Source organism: Erpetoichthys calabaricus, chromosome 4 (genome assembly GCF_900747795.2).
Source record: "Erpetoichthys calabaricus chromosome 4, fErpCal1.3, whole genome shotgun sequence".
NCBI lineage: Eukaryota > Metazoa > Chordata > Cladistia > Polypteriformes > Polypteridae > Erpetoichthys > Erpetoichthys calabaricus.
The window spans coordinates 210,224,663-210,252,218 of record NC_041397.2 but is presented as its reverse complement, the minus strand read 5'-3'; the positions used below and the strand labels follow the sequence as shown (position 1 = coordinate 210,252,218).

General features: G+C 40.7%; 1 protein-coding gene across 20 annotated transcripts in view; it reads right to left on the bottom strand.

The window, feature by feature from the left end:
- The window catches only part of dlg2 (discs, large homolog 2 (Drosophila)), a 1,641,316-nt gene that overhangs the window by 1,196,960 nt on the left and 416,800 nt on the right, over window positions 1–27,556 (bottom strand). For 4 of the 20 annotated variants that reach the window (XM_051926972.1, XM_051926966.1, XM_051926976.1 and 1 more), the window contains exon 1: window positions 23,659–24,234. The exons of 15 other annotated variants lie outside the window; for them this stretch is intronic. Coding sequence is in view for 4 of the 5 variants with exons in the window: in XM_051926966.1 (XP_051782926.1) it covers window positions 23,659–23,688 (30 nt within the window). In the remaining variant the exon portion in view is untranslated. Of the gene's footprint in view, window positions 1–23,658; window positions 24,236–27,556 lie in introns of those variants that run through there. One more of the 20 variants, XM_051926965.1, reaches the window with a different exon arrangement.

Here is a 27,556-nt window from a genome sequence, read left to right as displayed (position 1 = left end):
GCTAGTTCTGAAACAAGTTAAGCTCTTGGCTACAGCCCATCTAAATCTCCTGCAGTTTTTCCACCAGACACTTACAGGAGTAGATGATCTTACCTATTTGCCCGAAGAGCAACTGGAAAAATGTGGCATAGTGGTGATGACCTTGCTGTTTAAATTCTTCTGAGCTTTTAACACTATTTAGCATCTCTGGTTGGGTAAAAAGTTTGAGGTGATGCAGCTAGCTGTACTCACAGTGTTATGGATCACGGACAATCGGTGGCAGTTTTTGAGACTGAGTGGTGATCAGCAACATAGAGGAACCCCAGGGAACTGATCTATCTCCATTTCCTTCACCATATACATCATCAATTGTAATTGTAACTACAAATGCATTTTATGCCATTTACATAAATTCCAAGGTTACTACATCACTGTAGGATGCGTCAACAATGGAAATGAAGAGTAATGCTGGAATATGGAAAGAACATTGTCATACAGTGCAGTGAGAACCACCAAATACTGAACATTACCAAGACCATTCTTGTGGTGGAGCCCCTGAGTTCATAATAGGGGAGGCGGTGGAGGTGTTGAAGACTTATAAATGTCTGGGGGTTCACCTGAACAGTAGACTGAACTGGGCAGATAACACAGACATCTGTACAAAAAGAGCCAGAGCTGGCTCTTCTTCCTGAGAAAACGTTATTGTACATGACTACAACCTGGTAATTTTCTGTTAGTCTATAGTCACTAGCTATTTGTACTATAACTACTATGATGTGGATTGCTCAGAAACTAGCTAAGAGGATTCCAAATGCTAGAATTAACCTACAGGGGGTAGAAGGTAATTATTGTGTAGCGCATTCGGTGTCTGTGGCAGTACGAGTTTTAAAATAAAAAGAGTGCATCTCAGGTTTTGTGGGTGCAGGTGAATGCTGTTGGTGAGTTGTGCGGCTGCAGGGTGTCCAGTATGGAGTTGAGCTACTTGTTAATGTTAAGGTGGGATCAGCTTAGATCGGAAAGGTGAAAAAAAAGAAACATCATGTGTTTTGTCCTCAGAAGAGAGAGACAGATGAACAATTGAGCAAGCAAGCCAATGTGATGAGCAAGAGGCTTGGCGGTCAGGAGCAGGCCCCATGGTGAATAAAAGGAGCTTCACTCATGCAGTAGGGTCGCTCCTTTTGAGAATTTGGGAGCAAGAGCAACTGAACGGTGCTGAAGATTGTCCTGCGGATGCCTCTGAGTGAAAGTGGTGGGACAATGCAGCTAAGCCTCACATGCCTCAGCAGTGACCATCTGAGTTGGCTGGAGTGGAAGCCAGTTTTAAATGGTTGACCAAGTTTGCCAGTTTTTCAACTCCCAGCTGAGTATACTTGATAGGTGAACTTGGTTAAGGGGACATAGAGAGGCGCAGAGAAGAGAGAGAGAGTAGAGACAAGTCTCGATTTTACTCCTGGTTTTACCTTCTGTTAGGGGATTACTTATTTAACTGCTTTTAACTACCAACATGACAAGGCACTTGGTGTTTAATGGATTATTTACTAAAAGCAGAATTTTGCACCATATTTTGTCTTGGCCACTGTTTAAATAAATTAGCACAATGTACTTTGCATCATCTCTTGTTGTTATGTATCTTCATTTGCCTCTTGGTTCATGACAATCATTGACCTGAATGTAAGAAGAAAATGCCAGCTGTGGGCAACATGGGCATCACAGTCAGCTTCATGAGAGGAATGATCCTGGACTCACAAGAGACACAGGTAGAAAGGAGAATGATGATGTGATTAGAGGCCATCATGCATAACACTGCCCATCGTGGCCTTGGCCTACTGGAGCACCTTAATCCCTGTCTCATTCCACTACAGTGTGTTACAGCCACTACTTGGGCTGTTATTTGCCCATAACTGTCAGACTATATAATTCAGTTTCCCATCAAACCCATCTTTACCTTAGACAGTTAAAACGCTGGTCTTCTAACAATATTTCTCACTGTTAATATAACTTTACCATTATATTGAGTTTAAATTGCTGGGACAGACTCCAGGCTGTCCAGTGGCCCTGCTTTGGATAAGTGGGTTAAGAAAATGGATGGATGAACAGATAAATCCATCTATCTAAGAATGCTACACAAATAGTTAAATGACAAATTTCTTATTTAGAATTTCTAGCTAATTATCTGTTTCTCAAAAGACAAGACTATTTGGAACTCCAAGTACGGGATGCCATAACTGAACTTGACTCTAAGTAATAAGCACTGCTAGCACACTCATGTGACAATACTACTACTGGTGGTGAATCGATTGTCAAAACGAAACATTCCCGCAATGCTGGATCGGCTGATGTGGGCCTGTGGAATGACGGGCTCAGTCTCCTGATTTGACCCCACCAGACTTTTTCCAAAGGCGTTACCTAAAAGACAAGGTGTATCAACATCACATCCACAATGTGGCTGAGCTACGTGCAGCTACCACAGAAGAATGTCAGAGGATACTAGTACAGATGTGCCAAGGCACCTGTGACAACATTGTCATTGTCTTCAGGTGTGTATCGATCTAGATAGTGCATTGGTGGACCACGCCATGGAGGAACAGGTTCTTAACGTTCACGTTCCATTATGTTACTTGATAATAACATTGGTAGGTTCCTGACAATAATGCCTTTTGAATCATATACATAAATATGGGCCACCCTCTACTACTAATATAAAATCCCTGGTGATAATCAAAAAAAAAGCAGAAAGTCACATGACAGCCAATCAATGGACACCCACTTCTTCTTAATCATCTACTTAAACAACAACAATTTTGCAACTCCAGACTCTCTACAAAATAATATGAAGTTTTTTTTTTCCCTTCAATGGATGAACTATTTACCACTGTCATCCCACCATGCCTCTTTATCACAGAGTTCTTCAGCCCTGAAACACCTTTTTTTCAAACCTTAAAGCTTAGAATGATCACTCTCTAACAATCTTGTAAAGACACAGACTGCTTAAGGGAAAAAAATATAGAACTAAACACTTAGGAAAGCACCCTGAACAAAAGCATAAGAACAAATATTTCTAATTTTGTTATGAAGTATTGCTGGGTTGCTTTGAATTTGAAGACTGAGGCCGATAGGCTCAGAGAATGATTAGTTATTCAGTGTCTGTCCATCTGTCTGTCCCCTTGCTAAAATAAGTGGCTGAGAATGATTAGTTATGCTATGTCTGCCTATCTGCCTGTCTCTTTGTTTGAAGCAGTTCTACTCTACATGTTATAAAAGAATTTATTGACATTTATTGAGGGTTCGTGATAAAATCCACTTGTACAGTCATTTGAATGACCATCTTTTTACTATGAAAAAGGTACACCCTCACAGCAATGTCTATACCTTACAATTAGTTTAATATATTATATCAACAGCTAAAATTAAACACCAGCAAATATTCTAACTTTACAGAAATGCGGCGGGGAAATATAACACAATATAATATGATAAAATCAGGTGAACTTGATGAAAATAATAGTATTTATAAAAGCTCCAAACGATTGGAGCTGAATGGACTACAGTGCAAGTTTTTAATGCACATTCAAAATAATTTATTAATATTATTATTACAAGGAAAATTCTGGCCTAAAACTACTGGCAAACAAGATAACAAGAGAACACCGTCTGGCCATTTTCCTTAGGTCATTTAAATAATCAAATGTAACAGATCACCTAAGTCACAAGATGGAAAGCAACTGTGGGACTTTGCCTGACACAAATGGCTTTTCCATATGTCCACAAGCCTGCTCTGCTTGCAGTTGGGAAGAGAGCCAAAAACTCTCTATATTCATGGACACCACTAAAGTAATTTAAATCACAAGCACAGCTTTCTTTTATCCATTTTGTAAATCTGCACATGCCCCTTCTTGGAGTACACTGTCCAGTCATGCATTTCCAGAATACATTGGTAAATTTACTAAAATTATCACACTAAATTATTACGTAAGATCAGATTCAACATTAACTGCTAGGATGATTCCAGAGTTTCTTGTTTTTTATTTTTGCTGTAGTAAAACACTACTTAATGCTTGCACTGTTTAGTAGCAAAAGAAAAGAATGCTGAATCATGAAACCTCAATGAAGAACAAGTTGAGAGAGTTAGTAGCTTTAACTACCCAAGGGCCCTATTGGATGACAGCTTGAATTCTAATGAAAACATGCAATACAGCTACAAAAAATGTCAACAGCGCAGTTAATAATAATAATAATAATAATAATAATAATAATGCATTTTATTTATATAACACCTTTCCCATGCTCAAGTTATTTATTAAGAAGGCTGAGGAGAATTCATATTTTAACTAGCATCCTATCAAACTGCTGTATTATACATGTCACATGAAGAGCATACTGACTTTTTCATTCCTGATCTGGAATGGGGGTCTTCCTGTGACTAACAAAAGTAATCCAACTGGGGTCTGTTCTCTGTGGACCACTGCAATTAGGACTTCAAGAATTTTATAAGAAAAGCACACGAAGGAAAAGCAGGAAAGATTGTTATGGACCAGACACACTGCATGAACAGATGTTTTCAGATTCTGGAAGGCGATACTTGCTACCAACATTTAAAACAAATAGAAGTAGAAAGAGTTTTATATTGAGGATAATAAAATGTTTAAATATTCCAAATGATATAAATAACTAAATAAATAATTCTATATGTATATAAATGTGTCTTTTTTTTAAATATATTTCTGTATGTAGTATAAAGGAATGTGCTTTTGTATGTTGCTGACTGGATCAAAGCAAATTTCAACTTGTTGACAATGAAGGTAAGTGAGCTAATAGTTAAATCCTGAGGCTTGGAAGAGAAACAGAAAGAAAGAAAACAAGTAGATACAATACTTGATCATTTATTAAGAACTATAAAAGATGGCACACTCTCCAGCAGTTTCTGGATAACAGTAAATGCAAAATTCTCATTTTATTTGTGTGTAAGAAACAGATGAGTGCTGAGAATAAAATATTTGGAACTATGCTGAAATATACAGAACACTGGAGCAATGCAAGTCCAATTAAACAAGGTCAGTGCAGGATGAAAAAAATCCAATACTGCTCAAAATCCAAGATCAAAGTAATTCTTTCTTATTTTAGCTGCTACCATAGAGACCAAGAGATTTAGGAAACTTAATTCCTTTTGAAATGTGCAATTATGCATATGAAATGAGCACAATTAACACGTTTCAAAAGAATAGTTAAGAGAGACAGATTTGCACTGAGTCCATTAGGCACATAGACGTACACAATTTCATCTCCTATAGCCTTTGGTCTAGAGGCTCACCTAGCTGCTGGTTTTTGCAGCAACCAGCCTATTAATCACAGGGCAGACTTAACTTTCTCTTCTTCCTCTCAGCATATCACTTCACTTTACTTCATTTTCGATATTGCGATCAAGATCATGGTGGCGACATGCCAAGATGGACAGACCCAGGTCACTCGATCCACAATTTCTGGCTCATAGTGCAGAAACCCCTGGTGCTCCTAGGCCAGCAGACAGATGTAACCCTTCAAATATGCCCTCAATATGCTCTTTTTACCCAGTGGACTTTCATGACAACCTTCTAAACTTATACAAAAATAATTTAAAGTTCAGTGCTAAAACAGAGAAAGGAAATCAAGCCCCTCTCTCTGCCTTTGTATTCTCTAATTGCCTTTCACATATTCATCTGACCCCCCTCCCAAATTTAAGCTCTATATTTTACGTAAATGCTCCACTTTAACCACTCACCAGAGGCTTCATTTATAAAGCTTGCATACGCACAAAAAATGCTCTAAATTTGAGTACTGTTCACAACTCACCACGCAGACGTCGGGATTTATAAAAGAAAACTTGATGGGGGAATGTGCGTATATTTAGACAGCTCTGAGCCATGCATACATAGCATTTTGGAGAAACTGCAAAATGACACACCCTTGATCAAGAAGTACAGCTAAACCAGCTAAATGGCGACTCATATATAAAATAATTTATATTGCTGAGCCATTATTTCAACGTGCGTTAACATGATAAACATATTACACCACAAAAATGATGTACAGATAGTATTTTAGTTCCTGTTTAAGAGGGACATTGCTACTTATTTGCACTAAAGAATTTGTTTTTTTTGTCAGTTCATATCAGCTACCTGTCCTCACTTCTCAGGGGACTGACTAACAGGTCACGATTATCTCATTCAAACCTCACTCCTACAGGGCCACTGTGCGGGAAACCTTTTATCTGGCTGACAAAGTGCAACATTCAGTTTTTAATATGGTGAGGGTGCACAAACATATAACATAACATAATCATTCACCAATATAAAAAGCAATTTGCAGCAGTGTCTGGCTTTCTTAACGTAATCAGAGCACTCTAATGCACTCGTATTGCAATAACGGCACCTGGCAAGAATGAAGCTACTTTTGCTGGCCATAAGCAGTTACATTCCGTTAACGCGCACGTCATCTGTGATACAAAGATGAGACTGCCTATTGTCACGACTGCTCTGGCATAAAAAGGCATCTCCAATTACAGATAAGCGTTAATGTGCACTTTCCTCCTCCCTTTACTTACATACACTCTGCCAGTGACCAGTGATCTGCTTCATCGCTAGAGATTAAATCTTTTTTTTTTTTTTTTTCAGTCATGTTATGGCTAGACCTCACCATATTTACAACTGCAGTAACACGTTGCCATTCAACATTCTGGATTTACACTTATTGCTGATACCAGTGCATAGGCCACCAAATAAAAGTGCCTTGTGTACCTCTAATTAAGAGATGAGAGCTTCTATCTTGCGCTATTTGATGCATCATGTAGCTGCTCCACCAACCAGTGAAGGTCTTCACCTCCACAATTGCATATGCATAAGGTTGATTAGCATGGTCCATTTCAGGGTGGAACTGGACTGGGTTTGAGGCGCATTCACAAACGCACATTTACTAGAAGATTGTGACTTATAAAGGGTAAATTGCATAGAAACGTGCATGTGCCAGGTTTTATAATAATTCAAATTTTTTTAGCCTATGCATTTTCCTGATTTTTGGCGTATGCGTATTTTCATGCCTGAAATTACACAAAATATACAAAGAAGTCCCCAAATAAATTGCTCAATAGTCAAGGAGATCTGTTTCTAACGAGCTTTATATTTTTTTGTTAGTGACAGATAAAGCTTTTCGTTCCCTGATACAGCCCTTTCCGAACTCCTATAAGGGAGTTGTATATATTTGCTGATTAATTAAAAACTCTTCCAAATGGCTCTAAAAGTTATACTTTTAAACTGTTACTTTCACTTCTCTGTTGTTCCAGAAGGCATTGTCATTAATCCTTTTTTAGTTTATTCTGTTTGTACAAATTTTAAATAATATTCTCAATTTATTCAACACTCATCCATGTGTATTTTCCTCCACCTCATATGCCCTCAGTACCTAAGACCCTAATAACAGTAGGCTGCGCCTTCTTGTTGACTTGTAGCCATATCACTTGCTACTTGAATTTCACCTAAAAACTGAACACAGATGCCAGCTCAGTAAATACCAGCAAATTCTAATCTCAAGTGTCTTAGGATATTATTTTGGTAGACATGTGCAGATCACCTTTTTAAATGTTTGCTTCTTCACTTTTCTGCAATGTTCAGAATTGTGAACTGTGGTCTGGAGGTTTGCATTCTGTCTGTGACTTGCTTGTAAGAGGTCTGCTATCTTTTCATTCTAAATGACATTTTTAAAATGGGCTTTTGAAAGCAGACAATTTAGCTTGAATAGAAGCAGGTGTGAATGAAAATGGCTTAGCTGCTCCTCCACAGGATGTACTATTTACACCTTACTTATTCATCAACGGTGACCATTTTTATAAAGAACTACTCAGACAAAGGATGGGGAGCTTTTAACAAGAATTTCAAAGAGAAAGAATATCTATCTATAGGGAGTGCGGAAGCAGAAAATTGTGAATTCTAAAAAAGCAAAAGATTCAATAAATACTTCCAAACAAAAATGACAGCCTGCAGACACAGTGGTCTATGAAGAACAGCTGTGGACTGAAAATCCAATGAAGTGTGATTCATTCTTTTTATGTGCTTATAGTCATTTAAAACTTACTATTCACTGAATAAGTAGAAAACATAGCATGTAAATTTGCATTGTGTACACTTCAAATTTACTAAATTAATTATGGAATGGTGTTGTAGTACTTAGCACTGCTGCTTCACAGCTCCTGAAGCTGAATGAGCTGTTCTCATCTAGTCCACTAACCACCACTCGTTATGATTCATGGCAAGAATCTTCAACTTGCTACACAAACGGTCACTTCTATCACTTGGACATGCACGTTGTTCTGTATGACTTTCCCCATAAACTCAAACCTGGACAACAAATGATAGAAGATGTTCTTTGGTGACTGGTTGGTTGGTGTGCTCCATGTCAAGGGCCCTTTGGACATTCAGATGTGAGACAGCTTAATAGTTCTGCCTTTTACACATACTTTGCATGTGATAGTATTCTCAAGTTACATCTTGCTACTGCAGATAATAAGCATTGAAAAAGCAAAGAAAGTAAATGTGCAGAGTGCACATGTATGTTGGTGCAGCAATGTGCCCTGCACCTTCTATGCATGTTCTGGAAATGCAAAGTGTTTGAGTGTTGAGTGGTAGGTGCATGTTATATATTGCCTTGGATTCCTGTAAGTTGTGATGGACGGCCAGCAGCTCATCCCGGCCGACACACCCAGGACGCTAGATGGCATCTTCCCTGCAGCCTAGAGGTGCCCCAGATTCCCGCAGGGCATCAAGGAAGATGGAGTTTGGCTTCACAGCCCTGCTGGGTACCATGGGTGCCACCATGTGATGCTGCAGGTAGAAGCATGGATTTTCGTTGCCCATATAGCCCAGAAGTACGCCCAAGTCACAGAGACGGAAGAACAGAAGTACTTCCGGGCTGAAGAAAAATGTAATTCTCAGTCTGACCAGGAAGTGCTGACAAGTCACGTGAACAGAAGAGGAGAAGCACTTCCGGGTCAAGGATTATATAAAGGACTGGTGGAGACCCAGCAGGAGAGCCGGAGTTGGGAGTGTAACGGAGCTGCTGGGTGGAGAGAATTGTATTGTGATTATTGATTATTACTGATTGATTATTGGCACTATCAGAATTACTAGATGCTATAAATTCACTTCAAAGTGGGAAAGCAGCAGGCCCTGATGGCTACCCTGATGAATTTTATAAAAAATTCTCAACTTAGCTAGCTCCCCTTCTATTAGCAATATTTACAGAAGCTAGAGAAAATAAAAGAGAAAATTAATGCCAAGCATTAATTACCGTCTATCCTAAACAAAATAAGGACTTATTACAATGTGCATCATACAGACCAATTTCACTTCTGAATAATGATGTTAAGATACTCTCCAAAGTCCTAGCTAGAAGGATGGAGAAAGTGCTGCCTTCAGTAAATTCATAAGATTGGACTGGATTTATTTAACCCTTTAACCGCCAACTCCCTAAATATTCCCCACGCCAGGCGAAATCTGAACAATTTTCGTTTTTTTACTTTTTTACATTTTTTTTACATTTTTTACATTTATTCAAGCAGTATTGACCACTAAATGTTGTGCAAGTTCTAGAAATGGGCAAACACATAATAAAACACAAAATGTACCTTTTCTCAGGCTTCCACAAAAATAAACTTTCATCAACTGTAACTGACGGTCCTGGCATGTAGGGCAACTGAAATGCTTCAAATAAATGGTCAATCAAAGGACGTAGCTTGAACAAGCGGTCGCGGTTTGGATCTTTCTTATCTGGCTCATTTCTGTTGTCATTCAAATGAAAGAATTTCAGCAGCAAAGAGAAAAGGTTACGTGTCATGATCGCTGCAAAAATAGGTGTTGCATACATAGGATCTGTAGACCAATACATCTCAATATCTGGTTTTCTGATTATTCCCATCAACATCAAAATCCCAATGATTTTTTTCATTTCGTTTTCATCAGTGTCTACCCAAACACGAACACGGGAATGTGGAGGAAAATTGGGATTTTTCTCAATAAACTGTGCTGCATACAGATTTGTCTGATGAGCAAAATGTCTGATCAAATCAGGTGACACAAACAGCTCATAAAACTGCTCAGCAGTGTAATTGTTTACATCAACAATAAAGCCACACGTTGCCTCAAACGGATGCAGAAAAGGTAGTTCACCTCGGGCAGCAGTCCAGTTGAGATGCTGGGGATACACCCACTCATCGCCATCATCCGATGCACCGTCATTCACAGTATCATGCAGTGCACGTTGCTGATCATCATTGTCGCTAAAATCTTCTTCAGAACTGCTACAATCATGATCAGAATTATTGTCCAAAATCGCCTGCAAAACCTCACTTGAAGTCAGTTTACGTTTCGCCATATTCACAGCTTTAACTTTCGAATCACATCACGTGATCGGCCAATACAAGCGCAGAGTTGTCGAAATACAACGTAGTAATAATACCCACGCCAAACTGTCAGTTATACTACGCGCCAGGCATTCACATAACCACAGGCAAATGTGCCGGATAATTCCGGCAGTAAGGCGTCAGCAATAAAGCTACGATGCCGGATATATCCGGCAGAGGGCGGTTAAGGGGTTAAGGCCGACACTTAGCTTCCAATCTTCGACGCATGTTTAATGTAATATATTCACCCACAAAGTCAAACACTCCTTAGATATTATTATCGTTGGATGCAGAAAAAGCATTTCACATGGTCAAATGGAAATACCTTTTCACTACATTGGAGAGATTTGGGTTTGCCCGAACATTTGTACATGGATTAAAGTACTGTATACCAATCCATAAGCTTCAGTTTATATTAAGACCACATATTCAGAATACTTTAAACTAGAATGTGGTACCAGACAAGGATGCCCCTAGTCACCACTACGTTTTGCAATTGCCATTGAGCCACTGGCAATTCACTGTTGAAATGTTTATGAGATAAAGGGGATTATCAGAGAAGGACTGGAACAGAAAGTATCTCTATATACAGTGCCACATCATCTGCATATATCAGATCTACAAAATACTGTGCCAGCAGTCCTAATAGCACAAACAGAATTTCAAAAGATTTCTGGTCTCTGAATTAATTGGAATAAAAGTGTGCTCTTCCCAGTGAATTCTCAAGCATACAATATTAGATTGGACACCTTCCCTTTTATCATCACAGATCAGTTTAAGTACCTAGTGGTAAACATCACAAGTAAACATAAAGCTCTTTATCAAGAAAATTTTGCCATCTGGATGGAAAAAATTAAGCAAGACTTGCATAGATGGTCAACCCTTCATCTCACTCTAGCTGGAAGAATTAACATTGTTAAGATGAATATCCTTCCTGCGCTTCTCTTTTTATTTCAAAACATTCTAATATACATCAATAGGTCTTTTTTTTCGGGGGGGGGGGGGGTTGATTTGTTTCAAACCTTTTTTTGTTAAGCTAGAGTTATTTGTATGGAATGCTACTTGATTTTAATAAAATCAATAAAATAAAAAAATTTAATTATTCAGTTATATCTATATATGTAATTGTCATGAATAAATTATAAAACTCTGAAGCTGTCCAAGATCACAGTTTTTGACTCTGATTCTTTGACTTTAGGCCATGATTCAGGAATGGCATATCCAAGAAACTCTTATATTTTGTCCTTTAATGACAGTTTTTATTAAAGCAATTCCAAGTCAAAGTCTCTACCAATACCATTCATGTAAATGATATGTACAACTATGACATTATACACAGTTTAAAGGACCAAAAATGTTTTGTTAATTTTAAAGTTAGTGTGAAAATTTCTCATTTGGAAGAAAAACTTTAAATTGAAAAGAATAAGGCTGTTAAGATAGTCACCTACTTTTCAATAAACCTTAGTTTTTGTTGGACATTGAGCAGACCAAACTAGCAGTACCAATTCAGTTGCAGTGTGACTGACTTGCAGAAATACAAAGATTTAAAAGGTCAGAGGTTAGATCCTTACATCCATGGTCATCAGTTCAAGTCTAAAATAGATGCTTATGTGTTCATGTTGAATGTGAAGTGCTCATTATTGACAATTCCATGGGCTGGAATTTCAGAGTTCCCAACATACATTAATGCAATCTTATCCTTATACATGATTCATAAGAGTTAGTGAGGACCACTTGTTTCTGGGCATGGGGTCAACTAGTCTAGATAATATAATGAACGTCTATTTACAAAACTGAAGTAGCAAAATATGGTCTAGAATATTTGAAATTCGTGAAGAAGAACATTTCAGTGAAGTTAGTGTAAAATACTGTCAGTGCAGCTTAAACAGTGCCCTGTAAAAGTCGGTTTCTTAAAAGAAAAAAAAATGTTACAAAGTGGTCATAACACTTTTTAGGTCAAGACACATTTGGCCTCAACCAAAGTGCACAAAGCACATACCACTGGAAATAATGAGCTCCGGCAGGCAGCCTGACCACACTCTAACCTTGAGAATATAGTGTGCATGTCTGTCAAACTTTTCTGCAGTAAGAATTTACCTCCATATATTCTACATGAAACACATAAGTTTATTGGAGAACATCTTTAAAAAGCATTTTGCTATTAAACTAATCTTTGTGTTCAGTTTCCATACCATTGATTTTTGAATGAAAGCTTAATAAAAATGAAACAAAAAAAACACTGTCTAAATATTGATATCAGAAAGTAGGACTGAAGAATTCCTTAACCTAACTTGGTTTGTATGCCAGTTTTGCTCCATTCAAAGAACTGCACAAACAACCAAAGCAGATGCAAAATAATGCAGCTGACTAACTGCAACCCATGGACTGCTCCTGTTGTATCAGCACCTATTAGCCCCCTTAAAGACAGAGAGCACACACACACACACACAGACATACACACACACACACACACACACACATATATATATATATGTATATACACAGGTAGTCCCCATGTTACGGACACCCGACCTACAACATACGAACGAGGCTGCAGCTGCGATGCATGCAACCTCAGTAACTGCCACTCCGTCATCTTCGGCCCGGGGACGCTACAAGCGGTGGCTGGACGGAGGCTGGAGGGGGTCGATTTCGCTGCTCGCGCAGTGTAGTGTCCGTCGGGGGCTTCCGGCGGCAAGCGGTTTCATTGCTCGCCCCCCCGCTGCAAGTGGAGACTCTGTTGTGGCTGAACGGAGGCCATTGAGGGTGAACGGGGAGGCGGGGGGTAGCATTGCAGTGTACCTTGGATGGCTGCGTGTTGAATGGGGTGGTAGTGCGGCGGGACACTGCAGGCAGCATACTGTAGTGGAGGTGACTGTGATGTGGGCTGGTGATGAACTGCCCCTCGCTGCCCCCATTCATTCTCAAAAGCAAGCCTGCTTGTACTGTTACGCACACAGCAGGAAGTTGTCTATTGTCAGTACAGGGTGGTCCAGATCTAATTCTGCAGATCCAGATCATCTGGATGACTTTGATTTATGCGGGGACGATTCCAGTTCGGCACAAAGACGATTCTTCGTGTCGTCAGTTCGCACACTTCTCAATGGTCCGGGACTTTTCGGGTGATTTTCTATGTAATAAACTGAATAAGTTATAGCGTGATGAAAATTGCATAATTAGATCTGGACCACCCTATATATCACATGTGTTGATGACTGGTGCCTAATCTGCTGTGATAACGTGTACAGTGCTGTACAGAAGAACTCATCTTAATCTTTTGTCTTCACTCTTCAACAATGTCTCTGAAACACAAATCTGATGCAAGAGCTGGTGCTACAGTAAAGAAGTGAAAAACCATCACCATTGAAAATAAAGTAGAAATAATAAAAAAGTCAGAAAGAGGTGAAACTCCATCATTCATTGGCAGAGCACTTGGTTACAGTCAGTCAACAATAACATTTATTAAAGTAATGTACCTGTTCCGACTTACATACAAATTCAACTTAAGTACAAACCTACAGTCCCTATCTCGTACGTAACCCGGGGACTGCCTATATATATATGTATATTGTGATATGTGGCCGGCCTTTCATCCTGGCCAATACCCCCAGGCCACCAGGTGGAGCCCTTCTTGCAGCATGGAGGTGACCCGAATTCCAGCAGGGAATACTGGACAATGTAGTTTTTATTCTCAGCCCTGTTGGATACCTTGGCGCCCGCTAGAGGACGCTGCAAGGAGGCACAGAGACTATTTGCCTTATGCCCAGGAAGTACGTCAGAGTCACGTGGACAAAGGGAATGATATGCTTCCTGGGTGAAGAAAAGAAGGATTTTTTATCTGACCCGGAAGTGTTCCAGGTCACATAGACAGAGAGGGTGAAACGCTTCTGGGTCAAGGACTATAAAAAGGACAGTGAAACACCAGAGCGTTGAGCTGAGCTGGGTGGAAGGGTGGCAACGCGTCTAGGAGTGGAGGATTGTGACTATTGTATTATTGATCATTGATTTATGAGTATTGTGGAGTGGAGGGTGCTTTGTGCACTGTTTGTTGTTCAAATAAATTATATTTGGACTTTTACCTGGTGTCTGGCGTATTGTCCGAGGGTTCAAGAGGACGACAGTGCCTCTATCTGTCACAGTGGCGTAGTCGGCAGGACTCTCTAGCGTCTTTTGCAGAGGACCTGTATTTAAATTTTCTGTGGTTAGAGAACCCTGAGAAGGCAGCGTCCGGGCATGCAGAAAAACATCGCCAAAACCCCAAATTTACCAAGTCCGTTATGGGGAAGAAGAGAGGTAAGCAGAGCGGCAGCGCCAGTGGAGCAGCTCTTCTCATAATGGCCGACGCTCGGGAGGAGCGTAGGAGCGACCACACAGATCGGGAGAAGCCTACGGAGGAGGACTGCAACGAGGTATGTGCCGGGGAAATAATTGCTGATAAGTTTAAAATACCTCACTTTGTACCTTGCACATACCTCAGAAAAAATCATCCAGGGGCTCTGTGGGATGCAGACAAGGCTCCCACTGATGGTAGCACACTCTTGTTCGAAAAGGTGAGAGAGACAAAAGACTTCCACATGTCGGCAGCCGGCAAGGGACACGTGACCCAACCCGAAGTTTTCTGGGAAGGAGGAGGTCCACGTCCCACTGTTTGTTCCTTCATCGAAGAAAAAACGGACTTGGACTTTCTAAAGGGGAAGGGGGAGGTGAGAGAAGCACTGCTCACTCGGCAAGAAAGTAAGGAGGGCCAGGAAGTGGCTGATCGGTCTGTCGACAAATTAATAAAGATAGACCGCAGTTCGCCGAAGAAGGCAACCCGGCCCTCAGACGAAAACAACTCCAAATCCCAGAAGCCTCCGCGAAAGCCCGTCAGAGCACGTGTTGACAGCGGAAGTGCTCATTGGCTCTCGGCCGGCAGGTAAGAAAAACAAGGAAATAAACTTGCTTCCGGTCGAAATAAATAACTTTGTAAACGTGCGGGAACTCGAGAAATTAATCGAACCCGTGCGAGGTATTTTACAGATGATGACGGCGATAAAGAAGATCATCGAAGATCTAGGAGCGACGGCCAAAGCGCCTTTGAGACGGGTGAATGAGTACCTGCAGCGTTTGGGATGAGAGCCTCCCATCTTATATGATTTGGCGGTACAGGTGAGTCATATCGGTACCGTACAGCATAAAGGGACACAGTGTGATCCGGGCACGCGTTTAATAAGTAGCGGGTGTCAAAGCATTGCGAGCCCTACAAAAGAATGTGGGTTAATGACAGAAGGGGCGGAGGAAGCGCCGATCGACCCGGAGCAGCTGGGAAGTGCTGTCTCCCGGAGCGACACGGTGCTGAAGACGCCGCATCCTTACAATAAAAAATCAAAGGGCTCTCTTTAACTAATAGAGAGACCCAAACTGTGAACAACCCCAAGATTAAGAAGGAGATCCCAAAAAAGAAAACGGGGTCTCCTAACAAAATAGAAAAAAGGACTGAGAGCACAGAGGCTCTCCCTCGGCGGAGAAAAGTGTGGAGCCAGACGTTCCAATGTGGTTCCAGTCTCACGGAGGAAGGCTACCAGGAGGACGGCGGATCTGCTATAACTGTCATTGGCCGGGCCACGTATGGCGATGTTGTCCTCAGAGGACAGGGGATCAGAGCGATTCCCGTTATAACGTTCCCCCAAGGTTCTCCGGGGAGGCTAGACAACCTTGCCAAGGCCCATCTTACGCATCCTCCTGAAGGAAGACGTTCCTCGCGGGGCTGGACGCTCAAAACCATAATTGTGATATGTGGCCGGCCTTTCATCCTGGCCAATACCCCCAGGCCGCCAGGTGGAGCCCTTCCTGCAGCATGAAGGTGCCCCGAATGCCAGCAGGGAATACTGGACAATGTAGTTTTTATTCTCAGCCCTGTTAGATACCTTGGGGCCCACTAGAGGACGCTGCAGGGAGGCACAGAGACTATTTGCCTTATGCCCAGGAAGTACGTCAGAGTCACGTGGACAAAGGGAACGATGTGCTTCCTGGGTGAAGAAAAGAAGGATTTTTTATCTGACCTGGAAGTGTTCCAGGTCACATGGACAGAGAGGGTGAAACGCTTCTGGGTCAAGGACTATAAAAAGGACAGTGAAACACCAGAGTGTTGAGCTGAGCTGAGTGGAAGGGTGGCAATGCATCTGGGAGTGGAGGATTGTGATTATTGTATTATTGATTATTGATTTATAAGTATTGTGGAGTGGAGGGTGCTTTGTGCACTGTTTGTTGTTCAAATAAATTATATTTGGACTTTTACCTGGTGTCTGGCGTATTGTTCGAGGGTTCAAGAGGACGACAGTGCCTCTATTTGTCACGATATATATATATATATATATATATGAATGGAAGAGAAGGTCTGTGATACGGTTTGCATATTTGCAGTTGCCGATCCACGAAGGGAGAAAAAACGAATCACGTATAATAAAATAGTTTTATTCCTGAGCTTTCAACCCCTATCAGGGGTCTTCATCAGAGGATAATGCTTAGACTTACAAGAATCAAAGGCAATATAGGCAACACATTCAGTGGTGGTGACTAAGTCAGTATGATCGGGGGGGGGGGGGGGGGATATATACTGTATACTGTATACTGTCACGCAAGCATGTCTGTGGATCACCCTCAGTGCTACTCTAAGGTACGTGATACTACCCTAGGTCGAGAGTGGGCACTGCTGCTAATCATGTCCTCCCCTATTCCTTACATAGCACTGAAAAGATGCCCATTGATGGTACCTGACTCCAGCCCATCTGCTCTCCCACCTATAAGTCATGGGGTCGACAGAAGGCAGCGTCACTCTCTCAACAGAGTACGGCACAGGATGGAGCTCCTGTACAACTTACCAACTAAAAAGAATAAGAAAACTGAAGATCGATTTCAGCTACTTTTGTTTGCATTTATTTTCACTGCCTTTGCACTATCGAGTGCTTGTACTTTTGGTTTTATTTTTGTTTGAAGTAAACTGTGATGACTGGGCTGGCACCCCAACATTAACAGATTGGGATTTGTGATTCCCTCACTCAACCAATATATATATATATATATATATATATATATATATATATATATATATATATATATATATATATATAGGGTGGTCCAGATCTAACTATGCAACTTTTAATGCAATGCAATAATTGTATAATTAAATCTGGACCACCCTGGTATATATATATATATATATATATATATATATCCATCCATCCATCCATTATCCAACCCGCTGAATCCGAACACAGGGTCCCAGGGGTCTGCTGGAGCCAATCCCAGCCAACACAGGGCACAAGGCAGGGAACCAATTCTGGGCAGGGTGCCAACCCACTGCAGTATATATATATATATATATATATATATATACACACATACACCTGCCATACAATACCTATCAAATAATACAAAGAGTACATGACATGTTTCGCCCAATTTGGGGTCATTGGGTGCATGCAACTTTGCTTCCCCTTGTGGGGATCAAACTTCGGACGCCAGACGTTGTGCCACAGTGACTGCTTCATTTATTTGACATGGTGTGTACTCTTTGTATTATTGGCAGGTATTGTATAGCATGTCTATGATCTGCATCTTGCAATTGAGAGGGCATGGCAGATATCTGCCATCTGGCTGACCAACCACAAGCGCTGCCTGGAGGTGATCACCTAAATAATCAGATTGTGATCAGACCTCTATATCTACTCTCTATATATAAAATCCTAAGCCTAAAAGTGCAACGATTTTGTGCAACGATTTTAAGTGATGTTTTTATGTGACTTTTTTGTCATGCTTTAAATCTGGCTTATTTTAAAACCTACATACAGTGTATATATGTTTGGTATCATTCTTTTCAGACTTTATCAAACTTTAATGTGATGTTGTTAGATTTTCAGATTCTTATTCCATTTTTACATTGGAAACTAAAAAAAATCAAGAACTCACGTCCTGCCAGATGAGACTTTGTGCCAAAAGATTTAACCATGCCGGAGGCCAGAAATAAAAGACAAAGAGAAGGACAGCTGCTGTACAGGCTTTTAAATGTTCAAAGTGCCGTGCAAGATGCAGATCACGTGGCAGGGCAGCAACAGCAAGCCAGCAGCTGATCGATAAAATAGGAGGTTAAAAAAAATTGTATTTGTTTCCCATTATCTCACCGTTTAAGAGGAGGTTTCGGAGGAGCAACCGCATCTCCTTGGGGTGTGTTCAGCCCCCCTCTTCACAATGCGAGCAGCAGAGATGCAAAGTGGCTGGCACGCAGCACAGGCCTGGCGGGGTTGGCAAGCGGAGCGAGCAGGGGGATCCCCCTACTATATATATATATATATATATATATATATATATATATATATTGTGGCACGCGGCTGGGGGTGGCACCCAGCCGGGACGCCCAGGAGGACAGGAGGAGGGCTCATGCCTCCTCCGGACCACGAGGGGGCGACCGTCCTCATTCCTTTGGGGGCCACGGGTACAGACCTGGGAAGCTCAACCCTGTAGGGGCCCGTGGCAGTGCCTGGAGAGCCCTGGACCTCAGCACTTCCGCCACACCCAGAAGTGCTGGGGGGAAGAAGACTGGGGACACCTGGAGGGCTTCCGGGAGCACAGCCGGCACTTCCGCCACACAGGGGAGTGTCCACGGAGGAGTGTTGGGAAGCACCTGGAGCCCATCCGGGCGTGTATAAAAGGGGCCGCCTCCCTGCAAATGATGACTGGAGTTGGGTGGAAGTGGACAATAGTTGTGTTGGAGAGGAGTGGAGGCAGCCTGAAGGAAAGAGGCACTGGAAAGAGAGGCCTGGACTTTGGGGGATTGGTGCTGGAGGCACTGGGTGTGTGCATTGAATACTGTAAATATTGTATATAATAAACGTGTGTTGGGTGACATAATGATGTCCATCTGTCTGTGTCCGGGCTGCCTCTCACAATATATATATATAGTAGCGTACGGCTGGATATATATATATATATTGGCGGCACGGTGGCGCAATGGGTAGTGCTGCTGCCTTGCAGTTGGGAGACCTAGGGACCTGGGTTCGCTTCCTGGGTCCTCCCAGCGTGGAGTTTGCATGTTCTCCCAGTGTCTGCGTGGATTTCCTCCGGGCACTCCGGTTTCCTCCCACAGTCCAAAGACATGCAGGTTAGGTGGACTGGCGATTCTAAATTGGCCCTAGTGTGTGCTTGGTGTGTGGGTGTGTATGTGTGTGTCTTGCGGTGGGTTGGCACCCTGCCCGGGATTGGTTCCTGCCTTTTGCCCTGTGTTGGCTGGGATTGGCTCCAGCAGACCCCCGTGACCCTGTGTTCGGATTCAGCGGGTTGGAAAATGGATGGATGGATGGATGTTTAAGGTTTTGATATATATCCTGTTACCTTTTTTTTTTTTTTTGGTATAAATATATTTTATCTAACTGCCTTACCTTAACCTTTCTTATTTCTATTTGTCTGTTTTATTTCATTCTGTCTGTTACCTGTTATTAGATGCAACTGAGAAGGTAAATTTCATGTTTTCCTGTGTAAACATGACTAAATAAAGAAACCTAACCTAAACCTAACCTAATATAAAATCCCTATGTGCGTCCAAGTGTCCGTGTGTGGGTGTCTTCTGGTGAAGTGCGCTTGCGCGGGGCGATATTATTGTCAGAGAAAGTTAGAGGCGTTTTAAGGAAATACAAACCAGTATTACTGCGAGAGGAAATTAAAGGTACACAATACAGTGATGCATATTACAGCCACATACAAGCCAGTATTACTGTCAGAGGAGATTAAAGGCATATTACCGACGCGCATGCCTGTATTACCGCCAAAGAAGATTAAAGGAATATTACGGACGTACAAGCCAACGGACGTACAAGAAGGTATCCTTAAATAACGGCACGCACAAAAAAGGCGAGCCTCAAAAGGGCGACCTCAATTGGGCGCAGCGAATAAAGGCGCGCGTAAATAAAGATCTGCACCTTTGTTGCTCTTCACACATTCCAGAGCCATTTGAACTAAATTATCTACGAATGCCTTTATTCGCCGCGATCAACTGAGGTCGCCCTTTTGAGGCTCGCCTTTTTGTGTGCGCACTTATTGAATAGAGCTGTACAAGACAGTATTACTGTCAGAGAAAATTAAAGACACACAATACACGGCGGCAGCCCACGAAGAACGGTCAGCTCAGCAAGTAAACATCAACAAAAGAAAGGCTGAAAGAAAGAAAAATACGACCAACAAAAAGAATGAGGTCAAAGTCCCTTGCCATTTAATATAGACTGTTCCTACTAATGTTTATGCACTACTGTTATAGCGCCCGTTATTGTAACGGGCTAAATGACTAGTATATATATATATATATATATATATATATATATATATATATATATATAAAACGTCTCATAATGGGTATTTATGATCTTATTGTTGTGGTTTCAAGATAAGTAAGTAATACTGATCATGGTGCTGGAGGGTGAAAACCTGTTGCATGTTGACAAGCACATGCAAGTAAGAATATCACTGTACTCTGTACACATAAAAATAATCAAAATATACACAGTATATATATTTTTTACACATGTACACAGAGATGAAATACCTTTGATGCAGAGAAAGCATTTCTCCCCATGTTGACAGGTGTTTCATCTGAGTATTCTGATTTCCTTACACATTTCTCACAAAGATGTACCATAAAACTGCCCATACGTGATTCAGTGTAGAAGAATGCCTAAACGTGCCCTTCAATTGATTCATATTCCATCCAGGGTTGACTTCTGCCTTGTACCCGGTGCATCCGAACAATGTTTGTTAATGGTTAGATATGTATCCATCACATGCACATATTAATTAATTTCACAGCTCACACATACATAGACTTGTTAACTGTAAGTTGCTGTAGATTGAGCAGGCTGCCACAGCTCTTTGAATTGAAACATTAAATTATTCTGATCTCTTTATCCAAAAAGGCAAATATGTCCTTCATCTGCCTGCTCTTTTTCCGTTCATGAATACAATTTTTAAAATGCTTCTTCAATAACCAATAGAGACATAAACACTTGCAACAGAAATGTTCATAAAGAAATGACAAAAGGATTTTCATAGTTAAGTAAGGAAGTGATTACATTATTACATAACTGCTATGTCTTTTCTATTCATTCATGTGTCTTCCAGGACCAGAAGCGTTACACAAGGCAGAGATACTGTATGGAGGAGCTTGAATCTAAACTAAGAGAAAATGTACAAAAGACCTTGAGATGGAAAACCATGTCATCCTATAGCATACACAAATAAAACTGTAAAGGGGTAATTTTACTCAAATAGAAGACTGAAAAACATCAGAGCTCACTTTAAATGCAGATCAATATTCAAAATGCTCATACACTGCTTCAAAGTCCACTTTTATCCATGATCTGAGCACTCTGACCTTATAGGATTCACCTCCACTTGCTTTTGTCTCCCTTTTTTTTTTTTTTTTAAACTTTTCCCCTTAAGACCCCAGGAGTTTTTAAAATTCTCTAGAGGGCATTTTCTTAATCATGTCCAATACTGGAATGCAGAAATAAAATTATGCTCCACTTTATATGAGGCAACAATGTTCCAGTAAGTGGTACTCATCTGGAGATGTTATAACACCACAATAATAAACTCATTAGCACTAAACAAGTCAATCATTTTACAGCCATCCATGCACTATCAAACCAACTTTGCGTTTCTGGGGTTGGAACATATCCAAGCACCACATGTAAAGCAGTAATCAGCTCTTGTCAGAGTGCCAGTCCATTGCAGGTCCTGTTTAGGCACATATCCCACTCACTTATATGGAATCATCTCCGGTGTCTACCAGTTGGCAAATGACAAGAAAACCTAAGGTCTGGAGGTGGGGTTCGGAGAGTCGGGGGTGGAATATCACTTGAAGACAGGGAGAACACATAAACTCCACCCAGAAAGTAACTGTGCATGGCACGCAACACTGAAATTGTGTAACAGGAGTGTCTCAACATGATTAACTATTCTCAAGTAAAATTTTCAGATTTTGTCTTTAGAAGAAATGAAGGATTTTGAGTCCTTACCCATAACCGAGAAAGTCGGGAGCCTATCCAAGTAAATCAGCTGCTTCTAGTCTTAAGACAATGACAGCACATTTTCACTGAAACCCGGGCGGTCAGTCATCCTGTGCTAAAACTCACGGCGCAATGAGGTTAATCTGCAGACTCCACGCTGCCCATTACTTGATCTGAGGGTGCTGTGAGGCTGCAGCACTAACCACTGTGCCATCTAGTCGTGAATGTGTAATGCGTGAAATAGGTAACCTGAAGTCAGGACTCGCGCAACACATAAAAATGTAGTGTATGCTTTAAAATGCAACCTAAAATGAGCCAGAGTTGTTTTTTCGATCGAATTCCTCGATGTACATTTACGTTTATGTTCAGTGCTATTTTTAAACCATGCCTGACAGCACCACGGACACGCAAGTGCTATGTAAACGGACACGCGATCGTCATTCCAGCTGAAGAGAAGTCATGAATGACACACTTTCTGAATACGAAGCGCTGAAAACAACCCATAGAAGGAAATCGGGTACTTCCTGTCGCCTACCTACGCACATCTTACCGTGCCGGCAGCTCTTTCTTCTTGTGAGATGCACACACAACTTGATTCCGTTTCCTATAATACAATTTAATCAGTAATGTATACAATTCCTTGTGTCGGCGACAACTGATAAAGAATAATCAAGACAAAGTAATGTTGAAACAACAAAAAGAAAAAAAAACATCGGCAGACACAATTGCTTTTATTTACAAATATTATGAACATCTAACAAGTATGAGAATCGTAAAGTGTCCGATTCTCCTGCCTATTAAACGCCCTGCCGGAGTACCTAATTAGTATAGTCTAAAGTGATTGGCTTGCAGAAATCATTGTCCTTGTATGTTTCCCGTACCTCTCTGAAGTTTCAGACCACATCACTCTCAGTATTTCCTCTTCAGCCTTTGCACTGAACGTGATTATTCCCCGGGCATTTAAACAATTCAATCAAACAAGCACAAGAATAAGAAAAGAAGCCCCACTCGTGACAAAACAGGAAATCGAAGGAAAACATGACAAATCGGAGTTCCACGCATTCAGAAAGCGCAGCGATTCCAAACCAGCAAAGAAGAACACAGATAAAGGTAGAGCTTTAAAGCGTCCGGCTTTTCCAGTGCGCTCTCACTTTCTCTCTCTCTCCCTCTCTCTCTCTCTCTCTTTCTCGCTCTCTCGCGCTCCCTCTCGTTCCCTCTTCTTACCTTTGTGGTGACAATACACAGACAGTCCATTTTGAAGAATATGTTAACCTCTGGATGGATTCATCCTCACGGAATTGGCCAGATTAAAAATAAATAATTAAATAAAAACTGCAGATGTAACCGGAAAAACTGAAATGCACGCTGACTGCTATTCAAAGTGGGGCCCTTCTGAGTAACTGAAATCCTCCTCCACAGTGCTAAAGGCAATCATGTTTCTAACACGATCTTAAAGCCACCAGACATCATGCACAGCAAACTTCTATTTGTGCTTCATCAAGCTCACAGGCGCGCTGTTGCCTTCTTTTACTCTTTTAATCACAAAAGAAGTTGTTTTTAAGCCACGGATAGAAAAAAAGAGAAAAAAATATAAGCGGTGAAGACGATGAAAGCTGCAGTGGCTTGAAAGAAAAAAAAAAGAATCAGATTTCAGACTCTGGCCCCCATATATGGATCCTGATTTGCAGCTTTAATATTTCCAAAAGTTTTCTCTTGCCAGGTTTTTTTTTCCCCCTTCTCTTTCTAAACAAAATGAGAGACTTGCAGAACTATCCAGTAATGTGCTGTTTCAGCCACAGTAGGTATGTACTGAAGAAACAATCACCTTACTGTTGAAAGGTTATGTACTGGAAACATGACTCTTCCAAATAGAATACACAGAAAATGGGAGCAGATTTACAGGATCCGCTTACAGCGTGTGTGTGTTAATATGTGCATGTGTAGATACCTTATAGAATATGTGCACACACACACACACCCATCCACCTACTTATATGACACACATACATACCTTGTTACGGTATATATGCTAAACAGACAGTATTTAGGCAGCATGGTGGCTCAGTGGATAGTGCCACCACCTCACAGATCTAGCAGCCTGGATTTGCTTCTTGCATTCAGATGTTATGTATATGAAGTTTGCATGATCTCCTGTGTCTGTGTGGATTTATCTCTGGGTATTTTGCAGGTTAGTTTGACTTTTGTTTCCAAATTGGCTCTTATGTGGGTATGTGTGTGAGAATTTAAGAAAAGTGACAAACAACAGAAGACCATCCAGTCCATGAAGCTAGTTTCTTTAGCTAATGGTTAAGCTGTCCCAATATCTCATCCAGATGTTCCCTAAATGCTGACAGGGTTTCTGCTTCAATTGCATATCTCGGTAGTTTGCTCCAGAATCCCACAAACCCTCTGTGTAAAGAAATGCATCCTGAAGAGAGCGGACCCTGCAATGGAATAGCCCCCTATTCAGGTCAGGATCCTGTTTTGTACCCAGTGCCCCTGAACTCGCTTGAATGGGTTTGGAAATTGTATGTACACACTCACATACAGATTTCACACATACAGTACATACTATATATAAGGAGTACATACTGTATGCTGTATCCGCTCACCTATACGGCATATACACTGTGTATACAGAACATGGACAAACATCTCACACTGTGCAATTACATACAATATACACAGTATACTCATACACACACTTCACGATGCACATGTACAGTGTACATTATATACACACGTGTATATGCATTGGAAATATACAGAATATAATTTGATGTTAGTGGCCTCATAAAAAGTATTTGACCAGAAAAAGGAGCAGTTAAAATGTTCCTGTCTGTGTAGTGGAGGTGAATGACACCAACTTCTTTGTCTTGTACACCAGAGAACAAAGCCTTGACTGCATTAAACAGGACAGACATGGTCAAAAAACTTTTGCTTTTTATAAGCTCAGTTACTCACTGTTTGATTCACTGCGTAACTGGTTCAAGGTGTTTAAGAGGGTTTCTTATATCAAACTTAAATAATGATATGCTCAGTTCCAATGATAAAAGTTTGTAATCAGTTGCATTCAAAATGTGTGGCTTGGTGCCACAGTGGTTAACACTAATGTCTCACAGATGTAAATCCCTTTGGGGAGTTTGCACATGCTGCCCCATGCACCTGTGGGGTTTTCTTTAGGTAATCCAGGTGCTTTCTAACATTGCAAAGACATGCAGGTTAACTGGTGACTCGAATCCTGTCCTGTATGAAAGAATGTGATTGTATGCATGAATGTGTCCAGTGACAGAAGGGATACCATTGAGGTTTGGTTTCTACCTTGTGCTAAGTCATGCTGGAATAGGAATTAATTCCCCACAAGTCTAAACTAGATAAGTGAGTCAGAAAATTGAGTGACAGACCACTCATCAGCTGTGTACTCTAAATGATATACAGTGGTACCTCAGAACACAAACTTGATCCTTTCCAGAAGGCTGGTTGAGTTTTGATTTGGTCGAGTTTCGATTCATGTAAATAGGATTGATCCGTTCCAGACCCCCAAATGATTGCTTATTTATACCCCTATATGTACATAACTAATGCTAAAAATCATTTTAAAACCAATGAAATCCATGCACAGAAGAGATAAACACATACAACAAATAGAAATGACCTAAAATTGTGTTTTTATTTTTCAAAAATGTGTTTATCGTCGACTTGGCCATCCCATACTCCTCCACAAGAGTCGACACATGTGACTCACTTTCATGTTTCATTATTATTTCCTTTTTTAGCTCAATTGTAACACATACAAGGTTCGTCTTCGCTTTGCTACTCTCAATTGTTAACTTTCATAGGGGCCATTTTCAACAGGAAAAACACCCAAAAAAAGCAAAAAAAAAAAAAAAAAACACTTCACAGAGAACACAGTTTCAGCTTGTCTTTACAACAGGAGATCTGCGGTGATACTGAGGCTGAGTCATGGGCATATACAGTGTACATAGGCCTGTTTGGCTTTGTCTTGGCTCCTCATGGCCGCCTCTTCATCCGTACAAATTTTAACATGATGTTCATGTCCTCAGTTTTTGTACAGAAGACCCTTTCATGTTGTGAATTGTTCAAGTCTGGAGACGTTCATGTTCCGAGGTCCTACTGTAATCCTAAGGCACTTCACATTTCATCATTCTAAAGTATATGCCAGAAAAGATAACAGTGACTACTGCTAGTGACTTACCAGGTTTGCCAAGATGAGGCTGTAGTGCCCTGTGACTCTATAGTTGGACTGTCTTGCTTCAGTAAGTGGACAGCTCATTGCCACTTGTATCACTATTTCACCCTTTCAACCCCTGCATGTTCAGTAAACCAATGAATAAAGAAATGGAGAATAAGCTGCTATGTTGTTGGATCAAATCTCACCGCTAACTCAGTCTGGAACTTTCAATTGGATGTGTTCACATTCAAATATGCATCAGTAACTTTCACTATAGTTAGTGATCATTGATCACTGTTTAAGGTGCTATCTGAACAATATTTAATACGTTAAAAACATTTCCATTTTTTTAATGTTTTCATCTAATTCGCAATAACTAAGCAGTGGTGCAAAAATGTGGTAGGCAAAAATAAATCCAACTCCTTACCATCATACAATTCTCCTATCCATTACTGAAGAAGGCCTACAGACTGACCCATGTCTAATTGATAAAAGAAATATTGAATTGATATTGATTTCTAACAAAACCCCCCCATCCCTCACTTAAATTCTTAAGAATTAAATGTAAATAGAGAATAACAAACTTTGAGATGAAAGAAACACTGAGGAAAGAGACTGAAGAAGTGGGGAGTATAACCAAGAAGATGAGGATTTGTCAAACTCCATAATGCTACTTTTCACATTTTTTACAGCCTCAGTTTTTTATCTCTCTTGCATTCTAAAAGTAGTTTTAAAATACAAACACAATTCAAAATACAACAAAATTCATCCTTGCATGTAGCCTCCTTTAACATTCCAAATGTGTAAGTGCTTCTGTGACCATTCACTATTTCCCAAATGAATCTCAAGTCAATATTACATCAAACAGGGTATGTGATTGTTCAATAACAAAATAAGAGATGTAAAAGTTAATTTCATTTCACATTACAT